General features: G+C 44.1%; 1 protein-coding gene across 1 annotated transcript in view; it reads right to left on the bottom strand.

Moving 5' to 3' along the window:
• The window catches only part of LOC122922917 (fibrocystin-like), a gene marked incomplete at its 3' end in the record, with an annotated part of 234,407 nt that overhangs the window by 171,377 nt on the left and 46,333 nt on the right, over positions 1–16,697 (bottom strand). The window contains exons 5-9 of the mRNA XM_044273686.1: positions 15,072–15,226; positions 13,368–13,562; positions 10,853–10,978; positions 5,475–5,608; positions 578–690 (exon numbers count right to left, since the gene is read on the bottom strand). Coding sequence (XP_044129621.1) covers positions 578–690; positions 5,475–5,608; positions 10,853–10,978; positions 13,368–13,562; positions 15,072–15,226 — 723 coding nt within the window. The remainder of the gene's footprint in view (positions 1–577; positions 691–5,474; positions 5,609–10,852; positions 10,979–13,367; positions 13,563–15,071; positions 15,227–16,697) is intronic.

The following is a 16,697-nucleotide window of genomic DNA, read 5'->3' as shown; positions in this document are numbered from 1 at the left end:
TTGCCTCAGGCAGCAGAAAGGCTAGGTGCAGCCCTGCCACCAATGAGGCCAGGTGAGGCAATTGCCTCAGGAGGCAAGAATTAGAGACAAGTGAGGGCAGTGGCAGGGCTGTGGGAATATCGCTCTATATTCAACTGTATCACAGTATGCCTTAAACAGTAGGACTGGACCAGCATCATAATCATTGCAGCCCAGGCCTTGAGAAGAGTCAAATCTACCTGAGAAGAGTCCTGGTTATCCATAATCTCCTGCTCTCCCGGCCATCTGCTGATGATTGGCAGTTCTCGCCTAGAGAGAAAGAAAGAAAACTAGGTAGGAGACCTGTCAGTCATCAGCAGGTGGGCAGGAGAGCAGGAATTCATGAATAACCATGACTCTTCTCAGGTGGCCGGGACTCTTTAAGTCTGCAATATTTGTGGTGTTGGCTCTCGGCAACCACTTACTTTTAAATGACAGACCGCTGAAATCATACCGTTAGTATGGGCAGCATAGAGTTGATGACAGGTTCCCTTTAAGCTAATTGCACTAAGTGTGCTCCACACCGTGCAGTACATTACATTATTTCTCTCTCTCTTACCTCATACAGGACACAGCTGTATTTTTTCTAAAAGTTTCCAAAGGGGCTTGAGAAGGGCCTTTTGGCGCAAGGTGGTAAAAATATCCATATCCAGAGCTGCAGACTGTGTTTTCCTTAATAGAAATAAATAATCAGTAAAAAAAATCAAATAAAATCACTGCTAAAGGGTTAATGCCATGGCTCACACTTGGAAAGCTGTCAAAATAATCTGGGAAAAACTGGTTGTCACCCAGTTTTTCCCAGATTCAGCACATCTGCCTAGCCAGTGATACATATGGTCCTGATATACTGCTAGGTAAATGTCACGGACGTACAGAGACATACGGACGTTCCCGCCACAGGTGGCAGGAGATCTGTGAGACTGGCAGCATGTCCTTTTGGATCTGTGTTGTTTCTAGTGCTTGCCACATCTTCTTTCCCCAGGTGTGGCTATTGTGGTCATTTTACCTTCTCTTTTGTGGTTTCTCCCACTATGCTTTGCGGTTTATAGCTTCTGTTGGACTTGTGGTTAGCGTGTGCTTGGTTCTCAGCTGAGTTCCTGGTGCTACCAAAGCTTCATTGAAAATTTGTGTTTCCTTTCCCTTTTGTATTTTGTTTATACAGGTGTGTGTTGCCTTTCCCTGTTGTTTGTCATTAGGCCTGAGGTAGACTCCTGTTCGTCCTTCCCTTTGGAGGAACAGGTTGTCTCAGTCCTGACGTTAGTTCCAGGGTCCTATAGGTCGAGATAGGATTCTAGGTATACGGTATATGAACTTGCCTACCTTTGGTTCCTGTTCATACTAGTAGTCTGTCAGGACTGAAGTTAAGGTTTCCTCTAGGAGGTGTCCATCTTCCTTGCCTAGTTTCCAGGCCTTATTTCGGTATACCCTTTCCCTCATATGTACTATACTTTTTTATGACCATCGGATAATTCAGAATATCTGATAATCTGGCATATATAAAAGGGTCCCCAAAAAGCTGTAGATTTTGGTGGGGCACGATGCGGCCGGTGACATGTAGTACATGGGCAATTTGACCCCAGCAAAAAAAAAAGCAGAATTTCTCATCCTCACCGACCCCTTATGGTTCACCGGGTCCCTACTGATCTCTGTTTCCTGTTCTCTGCTTGATACACAGGAAGTGTCAAGAGATGCCGGCTCAGCCAATCACTGGCTAAGATGGGTCACGGCTGCAGCCAGTGATTGGTTGAGAGGACCTCCTCTGTCATATCCTGTGTGACTAACCGGGGACAGAAAGGGGACACCAGCAAAGGGCCCGCTGTGGGTTAGAATAGTAGTGACGTAAGGTCAAGTAAGGGTACTTTCACACTTGCGGCAGAGGATTCCGTCAGGCAGTTCCATCGCCGAAACTGCCTGCCAGATCCAGCAATCCGGACGCAAACTGATGGAATTTGTCAGACGGATCCGGATCCGTCTGACAAATGCATTGAAATGCCGGATCTGTCTCTTTGGTGTCATCCAGAAAAACGGATCCGGTATTTATTTATTTTTTTGCATTTTTTAAGGTCTGCGCGTGCGTTTTGCCGTAACACTTAATGCCGGATCTGGCACTAATACACTACAATGTACATTAATGCCGGATCTGGCATCCAGCAAGTGATCAGTATTTTTGGCCGGAGATAAAACTGCAGCATGCTGCGGTATTTTCTCCGTCCAAAAAACATAAGAGGGACTGAACTGATGCATCCTGAACGGATTGCTCTCTATTCAGAATGCATTAGGATAAAACTGATCAGTTTTTTCCCGGTATTGAGCTCCTGTGACGGAACTAAATACCGGAAAACAAAAACGCTAGTTTGAAAGTACCTTAATGCAAAACTGTATTTTTTTTTAAAGTTCATTATGCCCCAAGGCTACATTCACATGACCATATCAGTTTTGTGGTCTGCGGCCATATGCATCCCGCACTTTTCGCGCGCCCCATTATTAAAATGTCTATTCTTGTCCGCGAAACGGGCAAGAATAAGACATGCTGTCTAATTTGCGTAACGGCCCGGCTAGATGCGGACTGCGTACGGGCTGTCCGCATTTTTTGCAACCCTATAGAAATGAATGGGTCGGCAAAAAAGGCAGGTCGAAAATACTGTCGTGTGAATGAAGCATTACTGAAAAAAATAAAGTATCTGGCTAGAAGACCCCTTTAAGTTACATTGGTGATAGATTGAAGGAATTTTCTATATTCCTCATTGTTTTTGTATCTGCAGATAAGCAAGTTGCTGAATATGTTAGGAAGCAACGGATCAGGGATGTCCCCGGCAAGAAGCCCGGCACCCGGAGGGTTAATTCGCGGCAGGCTTTCTCCCGCTGATTACCTGCATAGCCCTTGGTGAGCAGATAACGGCTGCTTGGAATGACGATGAGTTCACCAAACTTTGTCATTTACACGGTCTGTTTCCACATCAGCGCTCATGCTTTAGGCAGGGAACGCACTCCCCAAAATTACCTTATGCCATTTTCCAAATTGCGCTTCCACTTGAGGACTGCACTTTGTACGAGTCCCGTCATTAAATCAGCTCATTCACATCGGCGGACAGCCCTCCTCGTGATGGAGGTTTAGGCAAGCAGAGAATTTGTGTAGAAATCAATTTAGTTCCTGATTTCAATGAATTATAGAGCTTTATGCCGCTTACATTTCAGGTGAAAAATTACTAATCTTTCAACGCCCAGGGGAAAAACTCCGCACCGGCATCAAATCTCACCTGAACAAACTCCCGGGGGCTCGGCACGGCTGGAAATACGTGGCTACGGAGAAGAGAGAGGCGCTCGTATGGATCCTTGTTGAGTCAATGCTGGTCCAGGCTAACGCGTTTCGGTTGCCATTCAGGCGAGTGACTATGGGCAGGTCAGGTACGCTAATAAACCATAGAATTGTATGGTTGTAGGTCTCAGCCTTCTATAGGCCTTGGCTGGGGGTCAGGTAGTGCTGAAGATGCCCTCTGATGCCTAAAGGGGTATTCCCATCTCAAACAATGGGGGCATATCTCTTGTAAATGTGCCCATGGTCTGATAGGCGGGGACCCACACCTACACCGAGAACAGAGGCCTGAAAGTGGTGGTGGGTGCACTGCGCCTCCATTTATTTCTATGGGCCGCAGAAAATAGGTGAGCGCTAGAAATGAATGGGCGCGGTGGCTGCGCAAGTGCAGTGCGCTCCCATTCACTACTATGGGGAGAGCGCTTGGTGGTGGTCAGAGCCACCACCTTCCCCACTCCGTTCTTGATATAGGTACAGGTGCCAGCAGCGGGATCCGCACTTATCAGAGAATGGGGACATATCTGAGATTGAAAACCCCTTTAAGGAAGGTCAAACAAGATAAATTTACCAAATGGGCTCTTTTGTGTGCATATCTAGTGTGAAAACGGTTTTCTAATATCTTATTTCTAGGCTGAGATATGATCATTTGAATTAACAGGCCCGAAGCCTGAGGCTGCACCACTGAGAGATTCTGATGACATCATTGTATCAGATGCAGTATTCTGATGGAGACCCTGATTGTTTAGACATGTAGAAAACAAAAACATATGGATATTGATGTAGATGGTGACCGTGGATCTATATGGGGTTTCCATGACAACATTGCATTAGACAGAAATCAGGTTGCCGTCCACCACGGGTTCCTGCCTGATGGTAGTCGGGGAGCCTATGATGTTGAGTATTTGGATGGGTGCAAGGCGGGACTTTCAAAGTGTAATGGCCAGCGTATGGTGCAGGAAACAGTAACCAGGCCAGGGGTAGAAGAATAAATGTCTCTCTTTACTTTAGTGCAAAATAGGAGTTGTAGTACATCCAATGATAGCAAAACAGACTGTTCCAACTGTACACAGTCAATTCTTCCCAGATAATGATGTATGGACTTGGAATCTATGGAGGGCAATCGTACTCTAGCAATGGTGGCTGTAATGTCCACTGGAGGATAAAGGGTTTTCGCGATACGACCAGTCAGTCCATGTCCAGGTGTCCACTTAAAAGTGCCCCTCACTGCAGCAAAGTCTTAATAGCTTTTGTAGCAGGTAACATTACTGACTCCAGTGCTCGGCCATGCAGATTTTAGGTTCTCTAATTCTCTCCTTTGACTTACTACTTCTCTCCTTCTGTAGATCAGGCAGAGATCGGTGAGTCTCTGCAGCTTTTTAGGCCTAAGAAGAGGGAGCATGTGGACTTTGCCTCCTCTCTCGCTTCCAAACTCCTATGTAGACTGACTTAAAGGGGTTGTCTCACTTCAGCAAGTTAATACAAGCCTCTAACTAATGTATTGTTATTATCCATATTGCTTCCTTTGCTGGCTTGATTCTTTTTTCCGTCACATTAAACACTGCTCGTTTTCCATGGTTACGACCACCCTGCAATACAGCAGCGGTGGCCGTGCTTGTACAATATAGGAAAAAGTGCAGGCATCCCTGGTGGCCGGGACTGTGGGAGTTTACACAGGCTAGTGCTTTTTTTTAATAGTGTGCAAGCACATCCACAGCTGCTGGATTGCAGGGTGGTCATAACCATGGAAACAAGCAGTGTATAATGTGATGGAAAAATGAATGCCATTTGCTGAGGTGACACAACCCCTTTAAGGTTAGGGGTGGGGCCAGCCCACATCTAACTTCCTACAACGGTTGAGCCAGGACTGTTAACCCTGTCTGTGCCATCGAGACATGGTTATGCTGGGTACAATACATAACATAGTACATAACAAACCATTTGCAGATGCCTCCTGCTCTGGGGTACTGCATCTTCAGATTGAGGTCTCCCCAGGCTGAATGACTGATACCAGATAACAATAGACTGCATTCAGCTTCACAGCAAGTGACAGATGACAGATTTTAGGTGACAAACATATTAGGATTTTAGGAAACAGAAGATGAGGAGAGTCCTTCTTCCTCCAACATTACTTATGTTTTCTCACCTCAATGACGTTGGAAGGAGACCTGATATAAATGCCTGCTGGCGCCAACGTCTCAATGTTTGAGAGACCATCCCTTCCCGAAATCCTTATCAGGATATTCCTCTTAACTTCTATGCCATTTTCTAAGTGTTCTCCTAGGAGCACATACAGAGTCAGTATACAGATGTAGCCGTATACAGTATACAGAGCTAACAGTCACAGTCAGAATGCGTCAACTAGATGGGACAACTCATTGTGTGGGCCTGTTAGCTCTGCTACATCTGTATGCAGAGGATTTGTTCAAAAAATGTCTACAACAGAAAAAGACATATAGACAGATAGATAGATAGATATGCAGTGTCCCACTTATGTGCTATACGTGGGCACTTTAAATTGCTGCTAAAAGTCATGTTTATTGTATTTAATATATTGATTGTATTTTCCTAATTTCAGGCTGGCATTGTCAATTCACCCATTCGCCACTAGGTGGTGCTGACACCGCATTCTATATGTAGCTTGGGGTTTGCTAAGAGTAGACAGGAAGTGAGTTCAGCTCAGAGTGTAGTAGGAGAGGAGAAAGAAGTGTATGGAGGAGGACAGGCTCAGTCCAAAATATAGCTGCCTTTCTTTCCTCTGGGCCCTGATCAAGCCTGGAGATGACAGACTAAGGAGTCACAGCAGCCAAACACCAGACAGGAAGTCTATGTATGAATATAAAACAAGTCTTGTGTAGATTAGAGCTGAGTCTAGCCAAGGGACTTCACCAGCACAAGTGACCGGGAGTAACTTAAAGGTACCTGGACACAACTGGATAATTAGTGCGCAGAATTATCCTTTCACTAAATGCCTTCTGGGACATAGTGAACCTGTATATTTTAGGAGAGCATCCTGCATCAAATAATGTAACAGAGAGTTTGCCTGTCACAAGGGAGAACGCCCTTATTGGATTGCTCAAGATAAATAGGAAAACATTATATTCAGTACCTGAGTGCTAGAAAGTGGACGTAGTACAAATTTATCCATTCTTTGCCTGTAAAGTAACAGCATTAGAGAACTCCTCAACTGACAATTGCCAGACCTGTATTAAGGAATTTCAGCTAGAGTAACATCTGGATTATAACCTTTGCTATATTGATGAACTGTAACAACTGTCCTGAGACCATTGATTCAGTAATTGTTCAATTGTTTCACAACAACTGACTCCTCATCCTTGCTGCTACTTTCAACATTTGCACCTTACGGTGCTGGCGTCACGAACACAGGGGCCCAGCCGCCAAACCTTAAACACCTATACCATCAAGCAGAGGCATAGCTAAAGGCTCATGGGCCCTGGTGCAAGAGTTCAGCTTGGACCCCCCCCACCCCACCTTCCCTCATTGCTTTATGGCAAGGGGCAGGGGTGCACCTAGCCTTTCTGCTGTCTGAGGCAAAAATTTAAATGTTTCCCCCCCCCATGCCAAATTCTCAACCTAACCCATTCCCTCCAGTCCTACTGTTAAAGGGGTCGTCCTCTTTTTACTACTGATGACTTAGCCTCAAGATAGGTAATCAATATCAGATTGGCAGGGGCCTCCCGGCACCATAATGGAAGCTCTCACTAGGATTCTCTTTATAAGATGCAGTGCATCTTATAAAGGGGAAATACAGTGCCACTGGCAAGGGGGGTCCTCTGGACCCCCCTGGCTTAGGGGCCCCGGTCGCAACTGCGACTGCTGCGACCCCTATAGCTATGCCACTGCCATCAAGGGCACCTCAACTTCCATCTGGCTGATGTTCCCTGCAATAGAGAGTGCCCAGGAGGATTTAGTGCTGTCTTCCCCATCACTGTATGCCGACCCAGGGAGGCTCTGCTAACCGTGAGTAAATGAACTACCACCCCCATCGGCCCACCGTAGCCTCACGTGTTGCACCTGTGGCCTGGACGTTAAAGATAGATAGACAATAGACAGATAGATAGATAGATAGATAGATAGATACAGACGTGGACAAAATTGTTGGTACCCTTTGGTCAATGAAAGAAAAAGTCACAATGGTCACAGAAATAACTTTAATCTGACAAAAGTAATAATAAATTAAAATTCTATAAATGTTAACCAATGAAAGTCAGACATTGTTTTTCAACCATGCTTCAACAGAATTATGTAAAAAAATAAACTCATGAAACAGGCATGGACAAAAATGATGGTACCCCTAGAAAACACAGAACATAATGTGACCAAAGGGACATGTTAATTCAAGGTGTGTCCACTAATTAGCATCACAGGTGTCTACAACCTTGTAATCAGCCATTGGGCCTATATATATGGCTCCAGGTAATCACTGTGTTGTTTGGTGATATGGTGTGTACCACACTCGACATGGACCAGAGGAAGCAAAGGAAAGAGCTGTCTCAAGAGATCAGAAAGAAAATTATAGACAAGCATGTTAAAGGTAAAGGCTATAAGACCATCTCCAAGCAACTAGATGTTCCTGTGAGTACAGTTGCACATATTATTCATAAGTTTAAGATCCATGGGACTGTAGCCAACCTCCCTGGACGTGGCCGCAGGAGGAAAATTGATGACAAATCTAAGAGACGGATAATCCGAATGGTAACAAAAGAGCCTAGAAAGACTTCTAAAGAGATTCAAGGTGAACTTCATGCTCAAGGAACATCAGTGTCAGATCGCACCATCCGTCGTTGTTTGAGCCAAAGTGGACTACATGGGAGACGACCAAGGAGGACACCATTGTTGAAAACGAATCATAAAAAAGCAAGACTGGAATATGCCAAACTACATGTTGACAAGCCACAAAGCTTCTGGGAGAATGTCCTGTGGACAGATGAGACAAAAATCGAAGTTTTTGCCAAGGCACATCAGCTGTATGTTCACAGACGAAAAAATGAAGCATATCAAGAAAAGAACACTGTCCCTACTGTGAAACATGGAGGAGGCTCTGTTATGTTCTGGGGCTGCTTTGCTGCGTCTGGCACAGGGTGTCTTGAATCTGTGCAGGGTACAATGAAATCTCAAGACTATCAAGGAATTCTAGAGAGAAATGTACTAGCCAGTGTCAGAAAGCTTGGTCTCAGTCGCAGGTCATGGGTCTTGCAACAGGACAATGACCCAAAACACACCGCTAAAAACACCCAAGAATGGCTAAGAGGAAAAAATTGGACTATTCTAAAGTGGCCTTCTATGAGCCCTGACCTCAATCCTATTGAGCATCTTTGGAAGGAGCTGAAACATGCAGTCTGGAAAAGGCACCCTTCAAACCGGACACAACTGGAGCAGTTTGCTCATGAGGAGTGGGCCAAAATACCTGCTGAGAGGTGCAGATGTCTCATTGACAGTTACAGGAAGCGTTTGATTGCAGTGATTGCCTCAAAAGGTTGCGCAACAAAATATTAAGTTAGGGGTACCATCATTTTTGTCCATGCCTGTTTCATGAGTTTATTTTTTTACATAATTCTGTTGAAGCATGGTTGAAAAACAATGTCTGACTTTCATTGGTTAACATTTATAGAATTTTAATTTATTATTACTTTTGTCAGATTAAAGTTATTTCTGTGACCATTGTGACTTTTTCTTTCATTGACCAAAGGGTACCAACAATTTTGTCCACGTCTGTAGATACCTGAACAAATCTAAAGAAATTGGGACTTGATTAGAATTTTCAAAAAGTTAAACTGAATTTCAATTCTAAAGAACTGACTTGCTCACCTCTACTATTTATATAATGGGAGAATACATAAGCAGCACATAACCCACTGTGAACAATACAGTCCTGATAAAAAGTTTAAGACCACTTGAAAAATGGCAACAAAACATATTTAGCATGGCTGGATCTTAACAAGGTTCCAAGTAGAACTTCAACATGCAACAAGAAGAAATGGGAGTGAGACCAAACATTTTTTGAGCATTCAATTTAATGAAAACAACGAATAAACGGAAACAGGCTGTTTTTCAGCTGAACAAAAGTTTAGGACCACACCTCCAAAAAAAACTAGCCCCCCAAAACAGAAATCCAACTTCCAAACATGAACTCAGTAATGATTAGCTCCGCCGTTACTGTTTATCACTTCCAAAATTAGTTTCGGCATGCTTGATGCAAGCGTTTCCATGAGGTGAGTGGGAACATTTCTCCAAGTGGTGAAGACGGCCGCACGAAGGCCATCTACTGTCTGGAACTGTTGTCCATTTTTGTAAACTTCCCTTGCCATCCATCCCCAAAGGTTCTCAATTGGATTTAGATCAGGGGAACACGCAGGATGGGTCAAAAGAGTGATGTTATTCTCCTGTAAGAAGTCCCTTGTCCTGCAGGCATTGTGTACTGTAGCGTTGTCCTGTTGAAAAACCCAGTCGTTACCACACAGACGAGGGCCCTCAGTTATGAGGAATGCTCTCTGCAACATCTGGACATAGCCAGCGGCCGTTTGATGCCCCTGCACTTCCTGAAGCTCCATTGTTCCACTGAAGAAAAAAGCACCCCAGACCATTATGGCGCCCCCTCCACTGTGGTGCGTAGAAAACATCTCAGGTGGGATCTGCTTGTCATGCCAGTAACGTTGGAAACCATCAGGAACATCAAGGTTAAATTTTTTCTCATTAGAGAATAAAACTTTCTTCCACCTTTGAATGTCCCATGTTTGGTGCTCTCTTGCAAAGTCCAAAAGAGCAGTTCTGTGGCGTTCAAGGAGACGAGGTCTTTGAAGAAGTTTTTTGTTTTTGAAGCCCTTCAGTCTCAGATGCCGTCTGATGGTTATGGGGCTGCAGTCAGCACCAGTAAGGGCCTTAATTTGGGTCAAGGATCGTCCAGTGTCTTGACGGACAGCCAATTGGATCCTCCGGCTCAGTGCTGATGAAATTTTTTGGGGTCTTCCACTTGACTTTTTTGTTCCATAACCCTCAGGATAATTTAAGAAATTCCAAATGACTGTCTTACTGCGTCCCACCTCAGCAGCGATGGCGCACTGTGAGAGACCCTGCTTATGCAGTTCAACAACCCGACCACGTTCAAAAAGGGAGAGTTTTTTTGCCTTTGCCATCACAACGTGTGACTACCTGACAGAAAATGACAATGAATCCACATCTTTGCACAGATTTGGCCTTTTAAAGGCATGTGGTCCTAAAATTTTGATCAGCTGAAAAACAGCCTGTTTCAGTTTAATCGTTATTTTCAATTAATTGAATGCTCAAAAAATGTTTTGTCTCACTCGCATTTCTTCTTGTTGCATGTTGAAGCTCTACTTGGAACCTTGTTAAGATCCAACAATGTAAAAAATGGTCTTAAACTTTTGATCAGGACTGTATGTAACCAGTGTAGACCAGCAGTAATGGCCAGCAAGGGAAGAGTTAATCCCAGCCGGTGAGTGTAATCAGCGGGGGTGGCTCTGGTCACCAGTAACAATCACTCACCTACAATCACACCGTGACCTTTAATATTGTAAAATATGTTTTCTTCCAGTATGAAATGTGAAATTCCAGAGAGGCTGATACCACGAGCGAAGGAATCCACCACCACACTTCTCCGCACATAGGAACCTGCAGCGGAGGCAAATAATGATACCGTACAAGTGGTGACACCAGGTCATAAAGCTTACCTACTAGACTGGACACTGTACTAATACACAAAATATACTGGCTGCAACATGTATACATTTACCCTGCAGAGTGTAATATAGGACCTAATCCAGGATCAGTAATGTATGTATTGTACACAGTGACTCCGCCAGCAGAATAGTGAGTACAGCTCTGGAGTATAATACAGGATGTAACTCAGGATCAGTACAGGATAAGTAATGTAATGTATGTACACAGTGACTGCACCAGCAGAATAGTGAGTGCAGCTCTGGAGTATAATACAGGATGTAACTCAGGATCAGTACAGGATAAGTAATGTAATGTATGTACACAGTGACTCCACCAGCAGAATAGTGAGTGCAGCTCTGGAGTATAATACAGGATGTAACTCAGGGTCAGTACAGGATAAGTAATTTAATGTATGTACACAGTGACTCCACCAGCAGAATAGTGAGATGCAGCTCTGGAGTATAATACAGGATTTAGCTCAGGATCAGTACAGGATAAGTAATTTAATGTATGTACACAGTGACTGCACCAGCAGAATATCGAGTGCAGCTCTGGAGTATAATACAGGATGCAACTCAGGAGCAGTACAGGATAAGTAATGTATGTACACAGTGACTCCACCAGCAGAATAGTGAGTACAGCTCTGGAGTATAATACAGGATGTAACTCAGGATCAGTACAGGATAAGTAATGTAATGTATGTACACAGTGACTGCACCAGCAGAATAGTGAGTGCAGCTCTGGAGTATAATACAGGATGTAACTCAGGATCAGTACAGGATAAGTAATGTAATGTATGTACACAGTGACTCCACCAGCAGAATAGTGAGTGCAGCTCTGGAGTATAATACAGGATGTAACTCAGGATCAGTACAGGATAAGTAATGTAATGTATGTACACAGTGACTCCACCAGCAGAATAGTGAGTGCAGCTCTGGAGTATAATACAGGATTTAGCTCAGGATCAGTACAGGATAAGTAATTTAATGTATGTACACAGTGACTGCACCAGCAGAATATCGAGTGCAGCTCTGGAGTATAATACAGGATGCAACTCAGGAGCAGTACAGGATAAGTAATGTATGTACACAGTGACTCCACCAGCAGAATAGTGAGTACAGCTCTGGAGTATAATACAGGATGTAACTCAGGATCAGTACAGGATAAGTAATGTAATGTATGTACACAGTGACTGTACCAGCAGAATAGTGAGTGCAGCTCTGGAGCATAATGCAGGATGTAACTCAGGATCAGTACAGGATAAGTAATGTAATGTATGTACACAGTGACTCCACCAGCAGAATATCGAGTGCAGCTCTGGAGTATAATACAGGATGTAACTCAGGATCAGTACAGGATAAGTAATGTATGTACACAGTGACTGCACCAGCAGAATAGTGAGTGCAGCTCTGGAGTATATAACAGGATGCAACTCAGGATCAGTGCAGGATAAGTAATGTATGTACACAGTGACTGCACCAGCAGAATAGTGAGTGCAGCTCTGGAGTATATAACAGGATGTAACTCAGGATCAGTACAGGATAAGTAATGTAATGCATGTACACAGTGACTCCACCAGCAGAATATCGAGTGCAGCTCTGGAGTATAATACAGGATGTAACTCAGGATCAGTGCAGGATAAGTAATGTATGTACATACCCATTCACTTCTATGGGGCTGAGCTGCGCCTATGCCATGTGACCAATGAACGCGAGGTCACTTGGCCTAGGGAAAGCTGAGAGAAGGCTGCAGCAATACTGCGAGTGCTGATGCCTTGTCAAACAACTTTTTACCGGGTGTCGGACCACCACCGATCAGATATACTGATGACCTATCCAGAGGACAGGTCATCAGTATTTAAGTCTCGCAAAACCCCTTTAAAGACCTTAGCTCCCCATAAGTAGTGGATTTCTCTTGCAGGAGTGCTCATGGTCCGTTTAGTAAGGTTGTCTGTTTTGCTGAACCTTCTCCATATAATGTGTGGTCCATATGAAGGACGTGTCTCCTATTCTTACTGCACTATGATGTGCATTGTAAAGATCTTGGGCCCTAGTGGGAAATCTGTACCTTGTCTACTGCCAAACCATCCCATTCCATTGATTGTACTGGGGTCCTCTGATGAGACATAGGGGCTCCATTTGCCTACCCCACAATCAGTTGTAACTCCCCTTCTTAGTACACGATACAAAGAAGATACTGCCATTATTATGATTACTATTATACTGCCAATATTTCAGTTTTAGAAATAAAGTGTTAAAGGCGAGCACTCCAGTAATAGAGAAGCAGATATTAGCATGCTACATATAAATCATCTCCTTGTGGAAATACAACTCCATCCTACCAAACATGGGTCTATTGCCAGTAATACTGAGGGCACTGCATGACTGTGTGAAGGCTTGGCCAGCGTGCAGGAAGCGGACTCCTGAGATTTGGACCAAACTTGGCTCATCCTTCAAAGCTTGAGCGATAAATACCATCCCCAGATCTTGAGATCCAAGTGTTTTTTCACTTCTTTCATAGGGACATTCTGTTTTCTCTGAAGAAGGAATGAAGATTATAAGTGAGACAATTTGTAAGGGTCGAAGTGTCACCACCTAAGATGAAGAAATAATAATCCAAAGTACAGTACATACAAAATTTGGTTGCTGGGACTGGAGTACCTTGGGCTAATGTATGATTCATTAAATGTTTATAGGGGTCAGAGATCCAGTTTTCAGGAGCAGCCCCTTCCACCATGCTTCACATCTGGGATTAGGTTTTGGTGTTGGTGTGCCGTGTTCTTTTCCCTCCAAACATAGCATTGTGCTTTTGCACTAAAAAGTTTCACCTAAAGAACATTCTCCCAGAAGCATTGTGGGACATCTAAGTGGTTTCAGGCAAATTTGATAAAGGCCACACATTTTCTTTGGACAGCAGCAGCTGTGTTATTCCATGATGTTATGTTTGGAGGAGAAAGAACCAATGCCAAAACCTCATTCCAATTGAGATGCATGGTGGATCATGGATCATAAGATTGGGGCTGCTTTGTCCTCAGTGCCTGGATGCCTTGCGCTAATTGAGGATCAATGAATCCTAAGGTATACCAATACATTTAATGGAGAATGCAAGGAAAGACCTCAAACTGTAGAGACACCAGGTGATACTACAAGACAATGACTCAAAGCGCAAATCTAAATCCGCCAAAGAATGGTGGAAAAAGAAGAAGATATGTGTTTTGGAATGGCCAAGTTAGAGTCCTGACCTTAAAGGGGTTGTGCAAGAATAGGGGGGTTTAGGGAAAAACCCACCCACTTGGCCAGATCAATGAAGGGAGGCTTACTTACCTGCTTCCCAGCACTGGCAAACTGCTCCTTCTGGTACAGACCTGCGATGCTCCACTAGGCTCCCTCTTACGCCACCTGCAGCCAATCACTGGCCATGGCGGTGATTGGCTTCCCTTACGTCATGACAAATAGTCACATAACACAAGGGGATCCCTTCACCGGACAGTGATTGGCTGCAGGCGATGTCAAGCCAGATGTTATCAGAGAGGGAGCCCAGGCCGGGAGGAGAAGAAGCAGGGAGCCAGGACACAGGTAAGTAAGCTTCCCTTTACAGGTCCATCCACGGTTCTTGCACAACCCCTATGGAGATGTAGTGTCATGAACTGCAGAGGGCTGTGCCTGAAAGACATCCCAGAAATATTGATGAACTGGAGACCATTTGCAGGAAGGAATGATCCAAAATTGCTCCTCAACCTTCACCTACAGATCTTATATACAGCTACAGGAAAAGTTTGGTGGTGGGCACTGCTGCAAAAGGAGGGAATGGGGGGGTACAGACTAATAAATTAAAGGCTTCACTTACTTTTTCATACTGTACTCAATACTTTACTCAATAAAAGACATACATGGTCCAACTGCTTGTGTATTATTAGATTAGTTAGATTGTATTTGTCCATAACGGTGGCTTAGATAACAATCTGACCACAATTTATTACCGTAGTTAACGAGGCAGACGTTTACTTTTTTTTTTTCAACTGTAATTAGAGGGTGTGAATATTTACCTGCGACTCCTGCTTCCTGGCATCTCTTGTAACGACTGGTGTACTCATCTGTAAGGTTCCCTTCTATAGTTATATCTCTGCTTAGCATGGCCACTAAAGGCCTTAAAGAGACAAACTCCCCCTCAATGAGTTGCTCTAAAATATCATAAGCGTATCTGCAACAGGGAAAATGGGTTGAATTAACATAAATTTTAGAAAAAAAACTTGTAGGACCATAAGGTAGAACAAATCTAGACTGTACCTACAGTTCTATATGGGTAGATTCTACAGCATCCCATTTTCCCCGTCCTCAATCACTTATCGACTAGACTGTGCGCTATATTACCTTCATAGGTGTTCAGGAAGCTTAGATATGGGGAGTAGTATGAGGTGCCAAAAAATCACTACTGATGTCATAGAAAGGCAAAAGGTCAGCCAATGCAGGGCATGGAAGAGAATCACATGGGGGAAAGGGGTTATGGCATAGGGGTCGATGTGGCTTTCATGGGAGGTATTGTGGCTTGCAGGTATTGGTTGTAGTGTTTAATGAATCAAAGCATCCGAAGCAGAATTCGGTCCGAAGTTCAGGAAAAATTCTATTAGCCGTGAAGCCGAATTTCCTCGCGCTTCGTGGTGACAAAGCTCCCCTCCATCTTGATTGAAGAAAACCCACCAAAGGACCTGCGGCGAGTGTGAAGAAGCCACTGATTACGTCACCGTGCATGGCCAGCGTGATCACATCACCACACACACTGCAGTTCCTTTGGCGGGTTTTCTTCAATCAAAACAGAAACAGATGGCCTCTCCGTAATCAAGTGGATGTGGTGAGTATAATTTTTATGAATTTTTTTTAACCCCAAATGTGAGCCTCAGATGCCGCGATCAGCGTTGAACGTGGCATCTGAGGGATTAAATGACAGGGGACGTCACGATTGCCGTTTCCCGTCATTGCACCTGCACCATACAATGAAAAGTGATTTGTGAAGAAGTAATTAGTCACAAATCTAAATTCTTGACGAAGTTCGGCGAAGCTGCCGGATTGAATTTTTCAAAACTTCAGGGACAAGTTACAGGGACATTGTGCTTGCCATGGAGGCATTGTAGTTGTTATGAGAGCATTGTGGTTGTCATAGCGACATTGTGGCTGTTATGGGCCTTCGCGGTTGTCATGTGGACATTATGACATTGAGGCATTGTATTTTTTTGTGGGGGGCATTGTGGCTGTCATGGGGCATTTTAGATTTGATGGGGCACTTTGTGGCTGTCATGGAGACCTTGTGTGCTGGCATTAGGGACATTTTGGTTGTTATGGAGGTAATATGTAGGGGCCATTGGTGATATGTTGTGTAAAAAATGAAGAGCCTGGGCAACAAAGGTGCATCATATCTGGCAGTCTTCAAGCCATCCTGGGGCAGATAGAAAGGACTGGGAAAGTGAATGAGAACAAGAAGATGTCATCTGTGACATCCTGTGACACCACCATCATCTATTGCTCAGTGTCTGTCAGAGGCACCTTCTTCAGTCAGGATTTTTCATGCTCCTACAAATGTCTCTCTCTGTTTTCATCTCTGAAGTGTTGGGAGCTTTGGTCACTCTATTGCTGGTTTCTGTAAACCTTAAACACTACAACACCATCAAATGCAAGAA

This window comes from Bufo gargarizans, unplaced genomic scaffold (assembly GCF_014858855.1).
Source record: "Bufo gargarizans isolate SCDJY-AF-19 unplaced genomic scaffold, ASM1485885v1 original_scaffold_1056_pilon, whole genome shotgun sequence".
NCBI lineage: Eukaryota > Metazoa > Chordata > Amphibia > Anura > Bufonidae > Bufo > Bufo gargarizans.
This window is presented reverse-complemented; position numbering and strand designations above follow the sequence as displayed.